This window comes from Garra rufa, chromosome 2 (genome assembly GCF_049309525.1).
Source record: "Garra rufa chromosome 2, GarRuf1.0, whole genome shotgun sequence".
Lineage (NCBI taxonomy): Eukaryota > Metazoa > Chordata > Actinopteri > Cypriniformes > Cyprinidae > Garra > Garra rufa.
The window spans coordinates 48,889,559-48,911,920 of NC_133362.1; the positions used below are offsets into that span (position 1 = coordinate 48,889,559).

Genomic DNA, 22,362 nt, shown 5'->3' on the forward strand with positions numbered 1-22,362 from the left:
CTTATCTGAAGACATCTTTTTTTAATTATTAATATTATATATTTTTTTAATATTAGTTTTAGCATAAATAGTGAACTGATTTAATTTATTTTTTATTTTCAAATAGGTAAACAAAATAATTGAATACTTCCAATATATTTTATTTATTTTGCTATGGTGCTAAAATTGGTTCTGAAAATTGTAATGTATAACTAAGAGCTTGTATTAAAGAACTGATTTAATAGTTAAGTCACGGCCATAAAGTGTATGTTTTTCAAGACTTCTAGAGAAAGGAATATATTACTTTAAGGCATTCTCCTTGTCTTTTATTTCTGCCATAATTAAAATAAAAATGTCCTAGAAAATGGTCACCGAAAAAGAGTAGGAACCCTGCTAAAGTCGCTCATCGTACCCTAAACTAGGGCAGTGTTTGAGGGCCAGATGTGTAGCGCTGTCCAAAACCATATAGTGAATGTTATCAAGAGCTGAATGAATTCCTGTACTCTCCAGAAGACGGCACCAGCTGCTGAATTATCCATTCACCATGAGCACAGCTTAATATCATACAAGTATATATCCCTTTTTAATTGAGTATTAAATCGTTTCATTAAGTTTTATACATGACAGAGTTTAAGATAAATCTGATCATTACTGCTATGTTTGATAAACTCTCTGAAAGCAGCAGCCTTTCTAGTGCACTCAGTGTCTGCATTCACTCGCTCATCGTCATTCACTCCTTCAGCTGGAATATATTAGTGGACTTATGTAGGACCTAGTTTACAGTGTGGAAGTGTGGTTTTGACTGGAAATAAGAGCTGCTGGTGTAAAAGGAGTTTCCACTGATGTGGGATCAGTTTTTGACGAGGGGTGTAGCGGTTCAAATGACTCATGCTTTGCTCCAGTTTGGTATGTGCTGTGTTCAAGGGAAAAATACTGCTCTCAAATTAAAAAAATAACTTATTTGGTAAGAAATGGCTAACACTTCATTGATTACGTATCAACATAAAGTGCATTTCACAATCAACATCACACCTCTGGAAACTCAAGCAATGAGTGATTCATTTCTATCACAGGCCACTGTCTTCATTTTCAGTTTATTAACATTTTTCTGTTCAACCCTTGACAAGCTACTTCTTAACTTCTTCAAATTCTCCTACTGATCTTCTGTTGTTCAGGGATCCTCTCTCCCTGATCTACTTCACACTTAATAGTCAGCAGAAGAACCAGACTCCATTCTGCCCACAAAAATGATCATCAATCCCATGCAGTGGTCCCTAGACAGTAGCATCACTGAACCAGGTCCAACCGAACATATGTCCCATAATCACAATGTGCTCAACTTATTGAATCCTCAGCTGACACTGTGCACAGGGACCGATTGTCCCCGAGAAATATCAGAAAGTTCATGTAAGGATGTCAAGCGTGCACCATCTCAAAAACACCTTGACATCTACTATCTAGCAAGCTCCTCCTGTTGCCCAGTCTCTGCACCCATTACATTTATATTTAGACTCTTTTATCCAAAGCAACTTTTTTTTAAATTATATAATAAATAGAAAATAGATCAAAGAAAAAGAAAACTAGTGTTAGAGGCCTAAAAATAGATAGAATACAACAAGAACAGAGAAGTAGTAAATTAATAGAGTAAATTAATAGAGTATAAGTCTAAAAGGGCAAGTTTTTTTTTTTTTATTAGAATAGAGGGTGCTAGAGTTAGAGGGTCATATACAGTGGTGTGAAAAAATGTTGGCCCCCTTCCTGATTTTTTATTTTTTTGCATGTTTGTCACATTTTATTGTTTCAGATCATCAAACTAATTTAAATATTAATCAAAGATAACACAAGTAAACAGTTTTTGAATGAAGTTTTTTATTATGAAGGGAAAACTAAATCCAAACCCACATGGCCCTGTGTGAAAAAGTGTTTGCCACCTAAACTCAATAACTGGTTGGGCCTCCCTTAGCAGCACCAACTGCAATCAAGCGTTTGCGATAACTTGCAATGAGTCTGTTACAGCGCTGTGCAGGAATTTTGGCCCACTCATCTCGGCAGAATTGTTGTAATTCAGCCACATTGGAGGGTCTTTGAGCATGAACCGCCTTTTTAAGGTCATGCCACAGCATCTCAATAGGATTCAGGTCAGGACTTTGACTAGGCCACTCCAAAGTCTTCATTTTGTTTTTCTTCAGCCATTCAGAGGTGGATTTGCTGCTGTGTTTTGGATCATTGTCCTGCTGCAGAACCCAAGTTCGCTTCAGCTTGAGGTCACCAACAGATGGCCGACATTGTCCTTCAGGATTTTTTGGTAGACAGCAGAATTTATGGTTCATTGATCACAGCAAGTCTTCCAGGTCCAGAAGCAGCAAAACAGCCCCAGACCATCACACTACCACCACCAGATTTTACTGTTGGTATGATGTTCTTTTTCTGAAATGCTGTGTTACTTTTACTCCAGATGTAATGGGACATACACCTTCTAAAAAGTTCAACTTTTGTCTCATCAGTCCTCAGAGTATTTTCCCAACAGTCTTGTGGATCATCAAGATCTTTTCTGGCAAAACTGAGACGAGCCTTTATGTTCTTTTTGCTCAGCAGCGGTTTTCATCTTGGAACTCTGCCATGCAGGCCATTTTTGCCCAGTCTCTTTCTTATGGTGGAGTCATGAACACTGACATTAACTGAGGCAACAGGAGGCCTACAGTTCTTTAGATGTTGTCGTGGGCTCTTTTGTGACCTCTTGGATGAGTCGTCGCTGCGCTCTTGGGGTAATTTTGGTCGGTTGGCCACTCCTGGGAAGGTTCACCACTGTTCCATGTTTTGGCCATTTGTGGATAATGGCTCTCACTGTGGTTCGCTGGAGTCCCAAAGCTTTAGAAATGGCTTCATAACCTTTTCCGGATTGATAGATCTCAATTACTTTCTTTCTCATTTGTTCCTGAATGAAAAACACTTTTTCACTCAGGGTCATGTGGGTTTGGATTTTATTTTCCCTTCATAAAAAAACCCCTTCATTTAAAAACGGCATGTTGTTCTTACTTGTGTTATCTTTGATTAATATTTAAATTTGTTTGATGATTTGAAACATTAAAGTGTGACCAACATGCAAAAAAATAAATCAGGAAGGGGGCCAACACTTTTTTACAGCACTGTAAAGATGGACCAGATGTGTTTTTAGCTGATTCTTGAAGAGGGCTTGGGATTGAGTTGGGCTGGTCATTTCACCAGAAGGAGTGGATTTTGCTGCTGATATACCTCTGTCTGATGGATTCACATGTATACTGCTAATTGTGGACTGCTTCTCAAAAGCAGTTGTTTAATCAAGTGTCTTACAATTTTGCCTTACCTGAAGACTGAGGACTTCATTCCATGTGTTGAGTATAGTGAGGTGTGACTATCAGTCTGTCCTCTGGCTGCCGTCCACAGAGCAATGAGAAAACAGAAGAGAACACAGGAAATCTGGAGATTCCTGAGAACATTCTCCTCATTGACTCATGCGGTTTCACTGTGAACTCAGCTCACAACCTCCACTGTCTCCATGCTCAGGAGCCACCGCAGTATCTCCAGACAAGAGCAGCTGTCCCTCAAAGCACTGGGGTGTGCTCACTCACTCAATTCTCTTCTGTATGCTAAATGTTTAATTCACTTATCAATACTTTCTTTGCTGTTTGACAGCTAACTGGACATTACATAATCTAGTGTTGTAGATCAAGCACATCAAACCACATAAACAACTCTATCCGGTCCTGCTTCTGGATGGACCCTAACCTGCTCAAACACAGTGGTTCTCAGATACGTTCCTGAAGGCCCATCATTGCACATTTACCATGTCTCCTTTCTCTCACACACTCACTCCAGGTCTTAGAGACTGTACTATTAAGCCGATGACCTGAATCTGGTGTGTTTGATAAGGTTGTTGGGGAATCCAGGAACAGGACTGACACCCCTGACAGAAAGGAACTCTCCATGACTGACTCATGAACAGGAATGACAGGTGAATATTTTCTAAATGTATCCCAGTTGTATATTGCTATATACTCACTTAAGGAGCCAATCTCTGATTCTCTTTTGTTTTCAGACTGGCTAATGTCCTCTACAGATGGTGTCTTTGGCTATGAATCTCCCAGCAGCCTCCATCTTCCACAACTCCTTCAGCTGTGGCATGACTGACATCCAGACCTCTCCAAACTGCTTAAAGTTTGTGTGAACCATTCCGAGTCCTGCATGTGCTTTGGCTTCATGTGGGAGCCACGCCACACCTGTTTCTATTCTACAGTCGTGGCCAAAAGTTTTGAGAATGACACAAATATTAGTTTTCACAAAGTTTGCTGCTAAACTGCTTTTACTGACGATTACTGAAATGATCTCAGCAGGTCCTTTAATGACAGCAATGAAATGCAGTGGAAAGTTTTTTTTGGGATTAAGTTCATTTTCATGGCAAAGAACTATGCAATTCATCTGATCACTCTTCATAACATTCTGGAGTATATGCAAATTGCTATTATAAAAACTTAAGCAGCAACTTTTCCAATTTCCAATCTTTATGTGATTCTTAAAACTTTTGGCCATGACTGTATATTGCCTAAATGACTTAATAAACATCAGAGCAGTTCTAAAGTTACCTTACAGCGGGAACATCACATGAGTGTCCATGTCATCATCCAGGTACCTAAAATCATGTTATTCATTGTTTTCATGAGTTTCTGTGCTATGCAGTACTTGATGCAGATTTCTAAATATTATAATGACAATAGCAACACATTCACAAAACACTGTCAGTTTGTTTTTCCGTGGGAGCCCCACTGATGAGCATTTTGGGTTGAACTCATGTACTCATGTCAGCGCTGACCAGTGTAACTCCCAGCAGTCAGTGTGTCTGTGCCGGTGTCGTCCGCACACACGACTGCATCAGCAGAACCTGCAGCCGCACACAACAACTGCGGCTGAGCAGCGACAGACAGGTGCTGGAGAGACCATTGCCCTCCGCCATCTGCCGCTCTCTCTCAGGGTCTGTCAACACACACAGACTGTTCCTGGAACACCTCTCTGAGCTCCTGATGACATTCATTATTCCTCCATTAAACTCACATCTTACTGTGTTTTAGATCAGCACTCGACAGACAGTTGTGTGAAGAGATCTGCAAATAAACAAGAAAACACCTACATATGTGACCCTGGACCACAAAACCAGGCATAAGGGTACATTTTGAAATTGAGATAAGTGAATAAGTTTTCCATTGACGTCTGGTTTGTTAGGATAGGACAATATTTGGCTGAGATACAACTATTTGAAAATCTGCAATCTGAGGGTGCAAAAAAAAATCTAAATATTGAGAAAATTGAAGTTGAAAATAAAGTTCTGAGCAATGCATATTACTAATCAAAAATAATTTTTTGATATTTTTACAGTAGGGAATTTACAAAATATCTTCATGGAACATGGTCTTAATATCCTAATGATTTTTGGCATAAAAGAAAAATCTCTAATTTTGACCCATTCAATGTATTTTAGCTATTGCTACAAATATACCCGTGCTACTCAAGGTTTTGTGGTCCAGGTTCACATATCTAATATTACTTCCATGAGAAACATATATTTTCTCCAGGAAAAACACCACAAACCCCATTAAAATGTGCCTAATTTCAGATAATGAGCAATGTCTGTCAGACCCAGCAAGAACTTTCAATGATCCGTTTTTCACTTATTTTCACTGTAAAAATTCCTAGGAAATAAAATGTCATTGCAACTGTGGACATTTAAAGCTAATTGTGTGTATTTTTTTCTATTGAATCATCTTAAAATGAGTAATCAAACGCAATATCTCTATTACAGCGTTAGGAAAAGTTTAATATTTTAATGTAAACATGGACTTGCTCAGACTAAACCTACTGTGAAATGTCTCATTGTTTGTTCTCACAGGTTCAGAGTGTGGCACTAAAACAGTTTCTAAAGAGATGTGATTAACCTGGATAGTTAAGATTATATAGGCTTTTTCTTTCATTTTATGTTGGTATCAAACTTATAATACAGCACTGAACTGTGCTTATCTAACCATACTTTACTACACCCACACAAGGACACACATATTCAGCATCTGTATCAGCAGACAGGCAATCATACTAGATTAGGAAATAAAAATGCCAACTAGTTAGTCAACCCAAATATATTTTTCTATAGACGTTTTTCCTGAGCACGGAAGTAAGTCCGACTCTTAACTGAAAGAATGCTTTGCATTTCCGGTCTGCATTGTTTCTAGTCAAATTAGGGTATATTCCGAGCTAATAAACTAATGCTAAACCTATTAAAATGTTTTTAAAAAGCACATGGCTTCAATCTGACGTTAGAATTCGTAATGGAGGCGCTCATCGTTTACTCAAGAAAAAGGTCTATATATGATATTTTTTACTAGTGGGTGCGGGGCACTATAGTTCATTTATGTAAATGAGGATAGCAAAATAAACTGTGACCCAAAAAATGTGCATAATGTGGATTACTAATAAAACTGATAACAATTTGAGATCCAAAATTATTCAGACACTTTGACTTTTTTCTTTAATTTCTAATGTGACAACAAAATTAAGCATTGCTTGTTAATTGGTCAACAAAGTATTTATAATTGTGTAAATACTGTCACACTAACAGTTGTCTGAATTTTTGGTTGATCCATTACTTACCTTTCTATCAAAAAGTTATCTGACATTATCAAGATGAATTTGTTCATTTTCTAAACTATAGCGAATAAACTGTGATAATGTGAGAAATGTTGAAGGTGTGTCCGGAAAAATGTAGGTTTGACTGGATTTCAGACAGACATGCGAAATATCCCATGACCACGAGATGTCACTAATGATTTGACAATTAAGAGCTTGATATTCAATCACCATCAATTAATGCATTTATCATATATAAACTGAGCATGATAGTCCCTATAGTGTCTCAAACGCGTTGTGCTGCTCGTTGAGTGAGTGTGTGATTGTTTCCAGACAGTGCGGATGTTGTCTACTAAGGGAGCAGCAGTGGGTGTGTTCTCAATGGCGCACTCACACACTAGTCCGCATGGATCATATACTGTAGCCGTTATGCGCGTACAGTAGTTCTGAATGAATGGAGGAAATAGTCAAATACTCTACTTATGCGCTAGATGATAACTGGACACGTCACGAGGTCGTTTTGCACCCTACAGCTCCAGATGCTGTTTATGAGTGCAGTCTATGTAGTGCAGTGCGCTTCAGGCGGTGTCATTCCCGTTATGTGTGGCGGAAGTGGAGCGCAGTAAATCAGTGCACTCGTTAGTGCGTTTGCTGTAGTACAGGCGGCGCTTTGTTTCACTCGCAAACCCAGCCGTGCCCGACACACACGCACGCGCTCGACGCGCATTTGCCGTTAGGAGCTCGACACGTCACGCCGAATCTAACGGGAAACGACGGATTTCGTTCGGGATGAGGGGATTGTTCGCGCCGCGCTCGTCTGGCGGAGAATAAGGGCGAGGATTTACTCAGAGCGTGTCCGCGCTGCTCGACTGGATTCGGGCTCGGATTGTCCCGCATTCCCGCTGCTGGATGTGGATGAGTATAATGAGAGCGGCTTCATGAGCGCCTTATAAACCCTCTCCTTCTCCTCACACGCCCGCTTTATTCCCACCCGATGGACAAGATGGAGCATGAGGTTTTTACGCCTTTGTTGGAGGATTTTCTGCTGTCTCCTCTGGTGTGCTGGGTGGGTAATCGAGCTGAGCTCCGTGTCGTGTCGTGTCGTGATGGACTGCAAAGCCTTATCTCTGTGTGTGTGTTTGTAGGTGAAGACGGTCTCTCCGCTGCGCTCCGATGGCTCTCATCTGTCCGAATACATGACATTGGTGGACGGGGTTTATCTAAACGACATCATGACTGAGATGTGAGTACAAACAGATCGATGTGCTTCACTGTCTGCATGATCCAGACCTCATTTACCCTGAATCAAGCTCCTCCTCAGCTCATATAGAGGCTCATGTGGTGTGAATGCTCTGCTGTCTCACTCCAGTTCATTATAATATGCTGAATCACAGTAATTGTGATCTATATTCGCACAGTATCATCAGCAGCACTGTGATTGGGCTGCCTGTGATCACATGACTGATGTTTGTGATTATGAGTGTCACATTGCTTTTATACCAGAGTTCAATAAGTGTGACAGACGCCAGCAGCCAATCAGATTTGAGGATCACAGCTAAAACTCTGTAGTCCATATTTGGCTTCTGATTGGTCAGTGCAGCGTTTCAGCTAAAATCACAGTATAGTAACCGCTGACCATCACAGTCGATCATTATCACCTCACATCACGCTAACTTCTCAGTACATGTGAAGTGGTGTGATACGACGAGTGTGACGCGTCTAGACACCATTAGTGACTGTACTAACACCAGCTCCAGTGCCTTACTGCATTATATCAGAGTTGAGGTAAACACCACACTGTACATGACCTGAGATGATCACCGGCGTCATCTGTGCTGTTTGTGGATCTGTGTGATGTGTTCAGCTGCTGCGCCCGGTGCTCATTACACACACACACACACACACACACACACACACACACACACACACACACACACACACACAAATGCGTGATTGTTGGCATCTGTGAGGCGTGTGCAGGTGCTGCTACAGTCGGCTCATTCAGTGTTAGTGTTCGTGCTAGTGAACACAGGGATGTTGATCTGCAGTCGTGTGAATGATGTGCTGTGTGCTGCTTGTGGACGCTGATTGTTCACTGTGGTCATGATGAAACACAGTCACGATTACTTAATCTCAAAAAGTGTATTTATTTCTGTAATATCTGAGACTACTACTCACACTCAGTGTGTTTGTGCGGTCTTGAGCGTTGTAGCCAATCACAGAAAGGTCTTCTGAGCGCACGAACGCAGCAGCCAATCAGATACACAGAATAAATCTGCTAAAGAAGTTCCTCTCATTAGAGAACAAAATGTAAACATGGTGTCAATAAGAGATTGGCTGTGTGTCTTTAGCTTCAGTGATTATGTCAGGAGTGTTTGTTGGAGGTTTGTTGGAGCTACACTGATGTGATTGACCGTTTCAGTCATTATGAAGCTCCCAGCAGTCACTGTTGCGTTTCAAGAGTGAGTTAAACTGTGTTGAAATGTGAGAGTGAACCAGTAACCATCCGTAGCGGTAATCATAGCAACAGGGTGAGGTTTCACGACTGTGAGAAAGAGCCGTGATCCGACAGCGTAACCGTTTAAAAATGTGCTTTAAACAGCGTACTGCTAGCGATCAGAGTCACTTTATGTGTTTGAAACAGTGCATCGTGAAAGATCATGACATGCAGTCACAATAAGAGTCTTGGGTTGCACGATTATAACTGTTGATAAAAGAGTTGATGAATTTACATTTAGATGCAGCTGTACATGTGTGTTTGTTACAGAGGTAAAGTTTCTAAAGATCCCCAAACATACACACAGAAGACATTCAGTGCATTAGAGATCAGTGTACCATCAGAATGATTTAAATCTGATATTTCAGAGCAAAACGGACATGCGGTTGCTGTAATGCTGTGATGAAGATGAATGTGACTCATTCACACTTGTAGTAATTAGCAGCAGAAGTCCTCAGCTGTACTGTACAGAGACTGCAGATGTAACAGCACTGATCCATTAGGTGACCTCATCTGATTTTAAAGACCCCATGAAATCAAAATCGAAGTTTTCTGTCTTTTAGTATGAATATGTTAGCCTTAAGGGTATTTATAGGCTAGAGTGTTTCAAAACAATGACAAAATATATAAGCATTCAAAACTTGCAGTCTCTAATTTCCGCCAATATGAATAAATGGTTTTGATGACATCATTCTGCACTTCAGCGTCTCATCAAACTTTCTGTCCAATCAAATGCTCTCTAGAGTCCGAAACATCCCGCCCTCACATTATAAATACACGCTGAAGCTGCAGCTGAAATTGGTGGCTTCTTTACAGAATTAGTATTTTCTGTATGGTGGATGGGATGTAGTGCACTATATAGGGGATAGGGAATGATTCAGACAGTGTAAATGTACTTTCCATTGAGTCGAAAGAAGGCTGGCTTCATGCTTTGTCCAGAGACACGAGAGACCATAAAACATATCGACCCATTTGAATTCTACACTGAGTAATATGTTTTATAGCGATATGGATGAGATTGTGGCTGTCAAGTGCAGCTTTACTGAGCTCAGCAGCTCTGGCCCAAACTCTGATGTAAACAAAACACTATTGGCTGTTTGAAAAAGGGGGCGGGACTGCTTAGTATGTCCCACGCTTTTTTCCTATTTCGTTTGAAGTTACGTCAACACATAGAACAATGCTGCGTGTTTCAAAGCACTTCAGTGAACCTCTAATGATTTATGTCACATCATTGTGGCGTCACTGTTCTGATGTGAGTGCAGTTGATCAGAGGTGCTGATGCACTAGGGGTTGAATGACTTCAGATTTTTTAAAGTCAACGTCGACTAGTCGCTTATGACGTCATTATTGAACAAAAACACTTAAACCTTGAGATGAGACTCAAACACCTTGTGCACAGCTATGACACAGCACTGCCTACATGGCTATTGTTCCTATAATACTTTGCTAATCAGTATAATCAGTAACTAATCAGTTATTTTGTCTTATTTTTGTCTTATTATTTTGTCTTTGGGTCGTTATATTTCTCACAGATTTCTGCTCGTTCTAAATCAGCAGATAAAGTAGCACTGTAAAGATTACATTTGTATAAAGTCATTAGTGAGAGAGCGATTGCGTGTGTGAATTAATTCTACCTGGCAGCGTCTCTCTACTAGCCTCATAATAAAGCTGTGGGTTTTAATTACTAAGAAATATATGCTAGAACTTTTCAGTTTCTAAGCTATATTAGCCAGAAATCATGGAACAGTGTTGACAATTCATTTCCCCACCGCGCTTTTGAATGATTGCGTGCGCACGATCTGCACGTGATGTAGGAGCGAGCTACTGTATGTAGCCTATGTGTGTGCGTTACAACACAGCATTAGATAAGCCAGACTTCTTATCCTGTTGCGCCCTCTATAGGACCAGCGACTAGTCGACGTCAAGCTTAAAGCGTCACGGCAGAGCATTAAAGTCGACTAGACGATTAATCGGTGCAACCCCTAGCTGACACGTGTGTGAATATAATGATAATCAGATGATGTTTTGTGGGGGCATGTCTGCAGGTTTGGGCCTGTCATGATCTTCATATATTCAGTGTGGTGGTCAGTTCACAGCAGTCACAGAAATTCACCTTTTAATTAAGATATTTGCCACCTTAACTTGATTTAAAGGGATCATCGGATGCCCATTTTCCACAAGTTCATATGAATCTTTAGGGTCTTAATGAAAAATCTATAATATACTTTTGTTAAAAATTCTCAATAGTAGTGTAAAAAAAAACATCCTTTTACCTTTTCAAAATCAGCTCTGCAAAATATCAGCTCATTTTATCGCATGGGCCCTTTAAATGCAAATGAGCTCTACTCGCCCCGCCCCTCTCTGCTGAGAGATTACTAGCTGTAATGTTTACTTCAGCTGCATTTAGCCGCGTTTAGTGGTGAAACTTGCCAACAAGCACATTAAGACCATTTGCAAAGATGCATAAAAACCCTTCTACTCAATGGTCTAAGGTAGGGCATTCATGTCAATCAACTGTGTTTCGTCACAACGACAAGAAGCTGAGAATGAGCTGATTTTAAAAAGGGGATATTACTTTTAAAGATTAACAAAATACCACTGGGTGGATTTTTATCATTGTAGGGTGGTTGTGTACACAAACTGCCAACACACATTAATGTTCAAACTACATGGAAAAGTGAGTTTTGCGTTCGATGACCCCTTGAAAGCCATGTTTTCTAATTTGATATTTGAGTGTAAGAATTTGGCCTAAAATATACAATATATAAATTCAGTAAGAGTAATAATACACTATAGGGCTGTTACCAATCAAATGAAATCAGTATCAACAAAATCCCTTTTTGCACTCCATTCAGATGCAGTTACACTGTTACAATGGCATGGACAATGCTGCAAGAGTAATGTTTCAAACATATTTTGAATATAAAGTGATTTAAAAAGGAATACTTTAAATCTGAAACTAGAACTGCCAGAACCTGGCCGCAAGTCACTGTCTGTTTACAATGAACATCATTGAAGTCACTGAGTCATTCATTTAACCCATTTATTAATTAACACTGACTGATTCAGTAATGAATCACCACTGTGTGTTGATCTGAGATTCACAACTGGTTTGCTGTGGCTTTGATTGGAAGTAAAAAATAGAGTAAAATACATTTAGTACAAATGTAACAATATTAAAGGGCCAGTTCACCCAAAAATGAAAATTAGACCAATGCAATTGGAGTTATATTAAAAATAGTTCTGACTCCTTCTAGCTCTATAATGCAGTGGGTGTGTGTTTCTCTTCATCAGTCCAAAACAAGTCCAATAAAGTGCATCCATCCATAATAAAAAGTGTTTAACATGGCTCCAGGGGGTGAATAAAAGCCTCCTGTAGCGAATCCATGTGTTTTGTGAGAAAAATATCCATATTTAAATGTAAAAATCACTTTAACCTATTTTGCGCCAACTGCTCGTACACACAAGCTGTTCTGGGCGGATGACGCGGGACGTTGGCGTAGAACGTGCGCCTGTGAGTCTCTCGCAAACCCATGTTGGTTACAGGAGCAAAGGAGGCAAAGTTTCCTTATTTTAGCAAAGGAAAACCAATCAAAATTCTCCAACAAATTCTCGTTTTATGCTTCTAATTCGTATGTTTTGATCTCTCTGCTGTGCATCCGTGTTCATCACTTCAGATCAGCACATGCACAACACCGACATCTAACGTCATCCGCCCACAGCGTTTTCCATGCACAACTGTTAGCGCAAATATACATATTTTGTGATAAGTATTCTACAAATGCAGTTACATATTTATGCACTTAAATATGAAAAAATAATACTTCCTTCCTTTCTAAAGAAATTTGTGAACTATATTTGCTCAAGAACGTTTTGCATTTTAGCATTTTGAGTTTGTTCAGTATGAATGCATCAATATAGCAAAGCAAACTTTTAATCCAGTTTCTGCTCCAGAAAAAAAAAATAGTTTAGTATTGTTTTAAATACAAGGATAAGCAAGACATAGGCTAGATAAGTAATAAACGGAATAAATTCTGCTAGTCTACATCACACAGTGTATACTCCATAAGGTCAATAAACACTACAATAACAATAGAGACCATACACACCACACACGCCAGTGTGTCTCTGAATGGTGTGTGTGTTCAGACTGTCAGATGTAGGTTAGTCACTAGAGCTCGGGGCTGTGTGTCTGTGTGTGTGTGTGTGTGTGTATTGACTAATGGAGCAGCTCTCGTGTCAGTGCTGTCCATGACATTAGTGTGTGTGTGTGTGTGTGTGTGTGTGTGTGTGTGTGTGTGATCACAGCTGTCCATTTGCTTTTTCAGCGTGTTTGAGTGTAGATTATTACTAGACAACAACATCATCACAGACACACAATAGTTCCTATTATGAGAAGTTTCCATGGGCGCAATGGTTGTTATCCTGAGCTGATGATATTTTCTCCCTTCTGACCCTGAACATAAGCCTCACAAAAAACCTACTGTCTTCTTTTATTAAAACCTTGTTTTGTGTGATGTTTAGTGATTTTACGTAGCTGATGCAGTGAACACACACAACATTTCTAATGTAGGTCACACACAGAGTATGGGATGCTCTCATGAGTGTGATGCAGATGAAGCAGAGCGGCCGACCGAACATGAATCAGTGATGATCACAGCACACACCTGAGCGATCACATGATGTCGTCACAGACACGGCTGTCACATGACGTCTGGTGATCATGTGACGTCTGGCGGTCAGTGATGTCAGAGCGATGTTGAGTCAGTCTGTCTGTGGTCTCAGTGTCTGCTGTAGTCTTGATTCTGTAGTCTTCAGTCTGTCAGCTGAAGTGAGCGGCCGTCTCTTCAGCTGATCTCAGTGGTTACGGCCTGACCACATCACAACACATTTGGACTCGGCCTATTCCTTTAAAACTCTGGATCTTACACCCATCCTGTACATGTGTACGCTTCTCTAATGGTCATTTTCCCTTCATAGTTCTGATGATTTTTTTGCCATGATGTGGCCCGGCTGGTTAACTATGGCGTTATATGTGTGCCTCATTCCTGAGCGAGTAATTGTAAGTTTTGAGCACAGAGAACTATATTTTGCAAGCACATTACATTATATTTTGAACAGAAATGAACAAAAAAATTTTGAAAAAAAAATTTTGAAAAAAAAATTCATTTGAGCAAAAAAAAAAAAACGATTCCGTGCTCAATAAATGTATTTGCTATTATCCATATTAACGTGCAATAATAACCCCTCTCACGCAGTTTACTCAGGTGCTCTCTCACAAACGTATTCTCTGCGCTCCTGTCAAGTCCCTCTCTCTCTCAACCTCTTAATTCTGTGCGTGCTCAACTCTTGACACACACGCTCAACTCGCAACAGCGTTACAAGTGTGCCACAAAATCAACCCATCGGAAAATTAAAGGTCAATTGTGATTGGCTGTTGGTCTCCAATCAAATTGCTAGTAGAACCAAAGCCCGTCTTGTAGAACTATCCATAGATATCAATATCCATATATCCATATATAATCCTTTATTGTATGATATCTATGGAACTATCTACAGTATCCCAGAAGCTTACTGAAAAAAAGAAAAAATAACTGACTACAGTGAGACTAATGGATTAAAACACATTTTGATAAGTGTTTTATTATTATTATTAACTTAAAAGTTAATAATAAAAAAAAACACTTACCAAAATGTGTTTTAATCCATTAGTAGTTAGTTATTTTTTCTTTTTTTTTTAGTAAGCTTCCGGGATGCTGTAGATAGTTCCATAGATATCATACAATAAAGAATTAAGAGGTTGAGAGAGAGAGGGACTTGACAGGAGCGCAGAGAATATGTTTGTGAGAGAGCACCTGAGTAAACTGCGTGAGAGGGGTTATTATTGCACGTTAATATGGATAATAGCAAATACATTTATTGAGCACGGAATCGTTTTTTCTTTGCTCAAACAATTTTTTTTTTTTGCAATTGTTAATTTCTGTTCAAAATATAATGTAATGTGCTTGCAAAATATAGTTCTCTCTGCTCAAAACTTACAATTACTCGCTCAGGAATGAGGCACACATATAACGCTATAGTTAACGGATGTGATTTTTGGTTGAAACTACAGGAATGACTTGTGATAGTCTTGAAAACATCTGCGCGGGTCAATGTATAAACAACCCGAACCCGACCGTTGTTTTCAACTAACCCGCCCGCAACTCGGAACGCAAAAAAAAAAAAGTAAATATTGTACCCGACCCGCATGTTTAATATTTGCGACTGACACCAGCGATTATATGCGGCTCTGCAGTGGAGATGCGTTCACTGTCAAACATCATTCGGCATTAATTAGGTAAATTTGTCAAAAGAAATGTTCTTGATTACAAAAAAAAAATACAGATTGTTCTTGTTGTGATTTATTTTGTCTTTCCTTTATACAGATTTAAATAGTTTAGTTTTTGAAGTAGCTACTCTAAATTATGTCAGTGATTTAGTGTTGGGCGATATGCTCAATTTTCATATTGTCCTATCGTCAGCCTGTGAGATCACTGATACACCATACTATCATGCTAATTTATTTAATGACATGTAAATATGTAATAAATACCTTATTCGTTTTGTAAGGGTAGTGCATGTGACACAGTTGTGCGTGTAGAGAGCGCTGACGGTAGTTCTGTTGGAGAAGTTCAAGTTTACTTTCGGTTTCATTCTCTGCTGTCTTCAGGGAGCGGTAAATGTGCGTGCCTGAATGTAAATGAATGTATCTTTCTTTATCCGTCATATTACAATAATGTTACCGCTGTATGTCTGATCTTTATCATCAGTTCATGTTGTAGTTCAGTTCATATAGAATGAGGAGAAACGGTGCGCGTGTAATTCACGTGCGTATGTTTAGCGCCATTTTATCGCATCGTAATTCTAGTTAACGCATACAGATGTTACTGAGGTGAATGTTTATGTTTCCTATATACAGACGGATTCTCATATATCGCAGGGCTCGAAATTAACTTTTTTACTTGGTAGCACTGGTGCTCCCAACTTTAAAAAGTTAGGAGCATCCCAAAAAATTTAGGAGCAACCAATTTCTTTTTAGTTATGCGCCGATCTTGATTCTTCATGGTCGATTCTGATTAACTGACATCTTACAGACGCCTGCCAGATGTTTGTACACCGCAGATGCTTTCCAGATCAAGAGATCTTTAACAGACATCTTGCAGACGTACATGTGCTATCTGAGCCGCGTTGTATAGTATATTAACACGGAGGCGGCAGAATTGTATCTGACAGAATGTGCGCTGTAGCACGAAATATACTATATTTCTTCAAAAGCAGATTGTGGAGACCTTTTAATTGTCCACAATAAAAAAAAATCGTCATTTCACACACCCCTAATTGCAGTTTGTGCAACGGCGGAACAGGGTTTGGTTGAGAGAGAGAGAGAGAAAAACGTCCGGTTCTAAGTTAAGCGGAGCGCAGTTTCAGTGACAGGGAATGATTGACTGCTCAGGGCTCGCAAAATGTCAAAATCTCTGGTAGCCCTTCGGGCAGGTACTTATCAGAATTTGATAGCCCAAAATTGTATTTAACTAGCCCAAATTTAAAAAAAAAAAAGACTTTTTTTTTTAAATATAGAAAATCAAATAGGAGTCTAAATGTCAATCAAAAAAGTTTTCAATACACAAATATAAACAAATATCAAGGAAGGAATTTTATTTCACCATTTAGTGTAGCTGCAGAATTTTAAAATATCAATTTAAGGCAATTTATGACCTTTTTTTAAGAGCTGCACAAGTTAAATGAACAGTATGAGTGGGGTTGGACAATGTACGGTAGAATATTAAGCCATAAAATTACATGATTTATAATTCAGATACAGACACAAAAACAAAATATCTAATACAATGGCATTTCAACCTTTATACCATTAAAAGGGATAAATCAAGTATATACTTTCTTATATTTATATAAGATATATAACATTAGTATTACTTAATTGTTTAGATTTTTAAAAGGCATATTAAATTATTTCACACTTACACATGGATCGATAATTCCAATAATTTGCCATAAACAGCTGAAAAAATGTATTAGAAATAAAAATTAATGTTTGTCACGAGGGGGCGCTTTAGGAGCGCTGAAATACTACGTTTCCATAGTAACAGCTGTACACAAATCAGCACTAACGCCGTTTTATCAGACATGAAATGACAATGCAAACGACATGTTTCTGAGGACAGTCGGTTCCCTTCAGATACATTCATATAAAGACATCCATGCCGCGTTTAGACTTTGAAACGTACAGCGTGCATATTTATTCAATGACATCATTGCCTTTTTGAAGATTTATCCAAACCTAACGCGATCGTCTTTCCGTCTCTTAAACTTATACGTTAATCAAGACTTTTCTTATACCATTTTACATGTTTATAACTTTTTATGGCCTTGCATTTGATACAAATAAATTGAGGAGTTTTAAGGACCTGCAGAAGTCCTCTACTTCACGATAGTACGTCTGACAGTCCGGTGAAACATTCTGGCAGCCCGACTGGAAACACAAGAGCCCAGGGACGTCGGGCTAGAGATTTTACGAGCCCTGCCGGCTAATATCTCAAATCTGCATTTAAGGTAATAATGTGAAGATTAACTTAAATAGTTATGTAATGTTGGAGAAAACGGCAAACCGTCACTGTATCAGCTCACAGCAGTCTGTGCAGTAGTTAGGATAGCGACAGTTTTGAAATCGAGTCGCACCACACTCATTTCTCTCACTCGCACAAATGCTTCCAAATATAATTTGAGGTCGCACAGATAAATTTTTGGTCGCATATGCGACCAAAATGGTCGCAATTTCGAGCCCTGTATCGTATTTAATTCAGCCTAAACCACATTTTACTACCTCTGTTATCCTAATGACTGTCTACACTTAATCTATGTACACTGTATGATGAATAAATCTCTTACCCATTTTCACTGCATGTTTGTACCGCGGCAAGTTTCTGAGGCATCCTAGAACCGACTCTCCGCGCTGCATCGCTAAAGTTAGGTGCCTTTTTGACGCATAATAATAATAATAATAATAATCGTTGTACTATCGTCAAAGGCATCAGCAACAGGCGATATCTCTGACTATCGCTGATACACAATACCATCGTCTATCGGCACAACCTTACAGTGATTCTCCGATGTTAAATATGATCAATAATTATTTTATTTTAATTTATAGTGTAATAAAAGTTAAGAAAAAGATTAGCATATAGCCCTAAATATTAGAGACTATAAGCTAATTCCTTTTTTCTTAACTTTTAACTTTTTCTAAAAATTATAAAGAATATTAAATCAACTTAATAGGCTAGGTTAACAAATTTTCTTATACAATCATAACGAAGTTTTCATGTATAAATTCAGGAATCGCAAATATGACAAAATAATATTGTTTAATATTTGTATAGCTATAATAGTTGTATCAAATGAATAAGGAAATTATAGTGCCTTGAATTTTTTAAGTAATGCTTAATTTCGTTCGTTTCGCTCTCTGGAAATTTAAAGAAAAAATACCGTTTTTACATAGAATTAGTTTTTAATCCCTGGTTTTAAACAAGCATATACATGAGATAATTTATATATTATTGCTTGAATAAACGTTTAAAAATAGTGCTAGAAATGTTATAATTAAGGAAATTAAACAGACCTAGGCATTTGAAAAGACATAGTGAAATGTGTCTAATAATTCCAAAAAGAAAGAGAAGCATTGGACATAATCAAAATATTCAAGACATTTATTAGGAATACCATTTTCTTAACGATTGATGCTGCGTGTGTTTATCCAGTCTAATCGAAGTGTGCGTCTCTCCCTGACTTTCCCAACAGAAATCCCACCCCCTCTCAGAAAATACATAAAGCTGACATTACTGAGCTATATGCGTTACAATTAGCCTATTAAAATGGTACAGCATTGCTCAGTTCAACGTGTTGGGAATCAGGCATTTTGTCCTGCGTCAGCATTTATTCAACAGTTAATAACACTCAACATTCAAAAGGTAAATATCATTCAGCCAATAAAGTGTAGGTCTATGTATTTCATAAAAAAGTGTGTCTAGTACTATATAAATTACCAAGGTTTAATTGGCATCTTTATTTCAAACGACCCGACCGACCGCGACCCGAATATCATTAAAAATATTTTTGGATGACTCGTAACCGCAGGCACCCGCTCATTTCAGATCAACCCGCGCATCACTGGTAAGAATGTGTTCAGAACTACAAAGTCAAGTGTATTTGCACAGTGATTTTTACCACACATGGTGTTTGAGATCAGAAAGTCATGTGATGTGTCTTTAATGTGTGGTGCTTTGCTGTAGATACAGTGAGTTGCAAAAGTATTCATACCCCTTCATTTTTTTTCACGTTTAGTTGCAGCATTATGTTATACTGCTTTAAATTATTTTTTCCCCACATCAATTTACACTCCATACACCATAATAATGGCAAAGCAAAAAACAGATTTGCAAATTTGACAAATGTATTAAAAATAAAACACTGAAATAAGTACACTGCATAAGTATTCATACCCTTAACTCAGTCCATAGTTGAAGCACCTTTACAGCCTCAAGTCTTTTTGGGTCTGATGTGAGCATCTTTGCACATCTGCATTTGGCAATTATCTGCCATTCTTTGCCTCACCTTTTCACCTCTCCATCTCTGTCAGCTTGGACATTTTCTAGAGTCCTAGTTGTTCCAGTCGTCTTCCATTATGGAGAATGCTTCTGTCAACCTTCAATGCAGCAGATTTGTTTCTGAACTCTTCCCTAGATCATCGCCTTAACGCAAGTCTGTCACTGAGCTCTACAGGCAGTTATCTTGGTTTTTGCTCTGATATGCATTTTCAGCTGTTAGACCTTTTCTGAGAGGTGTGTGTCTTTCTAAATCAGGCTCATTCAAATGAATTTGCCACAGTTTAACTCCACTCCAAGTGTAGGAACATCTAGAAGCAATATGAATGCTCCTGAGATACATTTCGAGTGTCCCAGAAAAGGGTATGAATACTTATGCAACAGGATCTTTTCAGTTTTTTATTTTTAATAAATTTGCACAAATGTTAAAAACCTGTTTTTTGCTTTGTCATTATGGAGTAGGGAGTGTAGATTGATGTGGAAAAAAGTAATTTATAGTAGTTTAACATAAGGCAGCAACATAACAAAATGTGAAAAAAAATGAAGGGGTATGAATAATTTCGCAAGGCACTGTGTTCACATCTAGATGTGTGTTGAGTTTATATAGTGTTCATATATCAGTGCCGCAGTGACTCAAATAAATGACTCAGAGATCAAACAACAAAGAGTTATGAAGAGGAAGTTAATACTGGTTGTTTTTGTGTTATTGAGAGCTGTAAATGTACAGTAGTAATGTCTCTGCTAGGAGACTGATATCTTGGACCTTTATTCAAATATACCGGTGTTTTCAGGGTTTCCAGGGGTCATAGAATTTCTGGAATATCATGGAATTTTAAAAGGTCTATTCCATTTGCAGACATTGAACGTCAGGGAATTTTGTTCATTTATTTTTTCTCAGTCATGGAATATCAGGGATTTTTGTTTGCCGTTTTTTTTGTTTCCATTTATCAAAATGACATTTTTCTATATTGTTTTTTTTTTTTTTTCTTGTTTTCGACATGTTTCACACATTTTGCCTATTGTTAGGATTAGGCTATTTGTCAGCACCATTTTATTCCCTTCCCGCTTGACTAAAGATGAATGCAGTCATCACGCTGTAGCTGTTAACTAATGTAAACATGCCAGGAAAATCAAGAGCTTTGGCTACAAAATGACCAGTTCAAAGACTGGGTGTTAAAAGTAGACAGAAAAGCAAAAACTAAATGTGGAGAAATAAAAAGAGTCTTGAAGAAAATCCTTTAGAGCATTAAACACCGGAAAGCTCAACAACCATAAATCAATTTCTGTAGAAATAGTACAGAAAAATACCAAAGTGCATTTAATGGGTAAAAGCACAAAAAAAAAAAAAAAATACAAGTAAGGAAAGCTTGCAAATAAATAGATTTAAAATACTGTCTGTGGCTGGTTTTTGTCAGCTCAGTGCTCTGTTTTTCAGTTCAGGTCATGGAAATTCAGCTTTTCAGTTGGTGACAGTCGGGGAGTTTGACATTCGGCTCAGAGTGGGAACCCTGTGTTATGCTGATGAAGGTTTTCTAAGTGTGTTGTGTAGTTGTGTGTTTGGAGAGTAAGTGTAAAGCATTTGTATGTGCTCCATGTGTTCATTGAAGGTTGTTGTCATTGAGGATGGCACTTGCTGATAGTCAGATTCAATGAAATATTCATAACTAATTATATTGTGGTCTAAGTGTTTGTTTTTCTCTGTATTAGTTTTTAGTAAAATGAACCCATGTTCCATGATAAGCTGTAGTTTGGCTTGTTTTAAATAAATAATTTAATCAGTTAGTGTTTTCCTCTTTCCAATATAACATGTTCCTCATATTTTGATGGTTTAATCAAACTTGTTGGGTCTTTTAAGATCAAATATAGTCTCTGGACTTCCCTTCTGCTCACTACTGTGGGTTTGTTGTTCAGAGGAGGAGTAAGTTTTAATGAGAGTAAGACTGGATGTGGCAGGTGAGAGTCTGATGCTCAGCTGATTACTCTAACATGATGAAGAATATATATATATTATACCTGTCATTACAGCTTATTGCAGATTTTCTTTTTGTTAAAAAAGACCATTATTTTAGTGAGGAAAACCTTATCATTTGATGAAAAATGTAAATACATTGTTAAAAAATATAAAGCAAAAATGTCCGTAGACTGGTGAAAGTGAGAATTGCTGACCAGCAGAACGTCTGTGTTGTTTGATCTGACAGAAACCCAAAGGCCAGCGTCCAGAGAGCCCACAGGAAAGTCAACAACGATCCGACGCTGCGCATCCAGAACCTGTCCGTCCTCGTGCAGCAGATCAAGTCCTGCTATCAGGTGAGCCGCTCTCTCAACATCTGCACCAACAGCTTGCGTTAGAAATTCATATTTCTAATGGTTATTAGCATCATTGCATTTTTACGTTCAATCCTGCGTGTAAATATGGTTGCGGTGCTGTGTTTGTAAACGTGGAGAGGTATACACCGTCAGTGCTTTTGTTTTTGTGTCAAACATTCACATTCAAGCAGCTGCTTTTGGCCCAGAGAGATGGTAGTAGATGAGCACAATCTGAACTACAGCGTCATCTGTGTCAGGATGTTACGATTGGCTCAG

The 22,362-nt window shown here is 38.5% G+C and overlaps 1 protein-coding gene across 2 annotated transcripts in view; it reads left to right on the plus strand.

Annotated features, from left to right (window-relative positions):
• The first annotated feature begins 7,206 nt into the window (after nucleotides 1-7,206).
• Nucleotides 7,207-22,362, plus strand: part of ccdc88ab (coiled-coil domain containing 88Ab) — a 78,876-nt gene continuing 63,720 nt past the window's right edge. For both annotated transcript variants that reach the window (XM_073834346.1, XM_073834348.1), the window contains exons 1-3: nucleotides 7,207-7,693; nucleotides 7,773-7,870; nucleotides 21,978-22,086. In XM_073834346.1, the coding sequence (XP_073690447.1) occupies nucleotides 7,622-7,693; nucleotides 7,773-7,870; nucleotides 21,978-22,086 (279 nt within the window). In that variant the 5' untranslated portion in view covers nucleotides 7,207-7,621. The remainder of the gene's footprint in view (nucleotides 7,694-7,772; nucleotides 7,871-21,977; nucleotides 22,087-22,362) is intronic.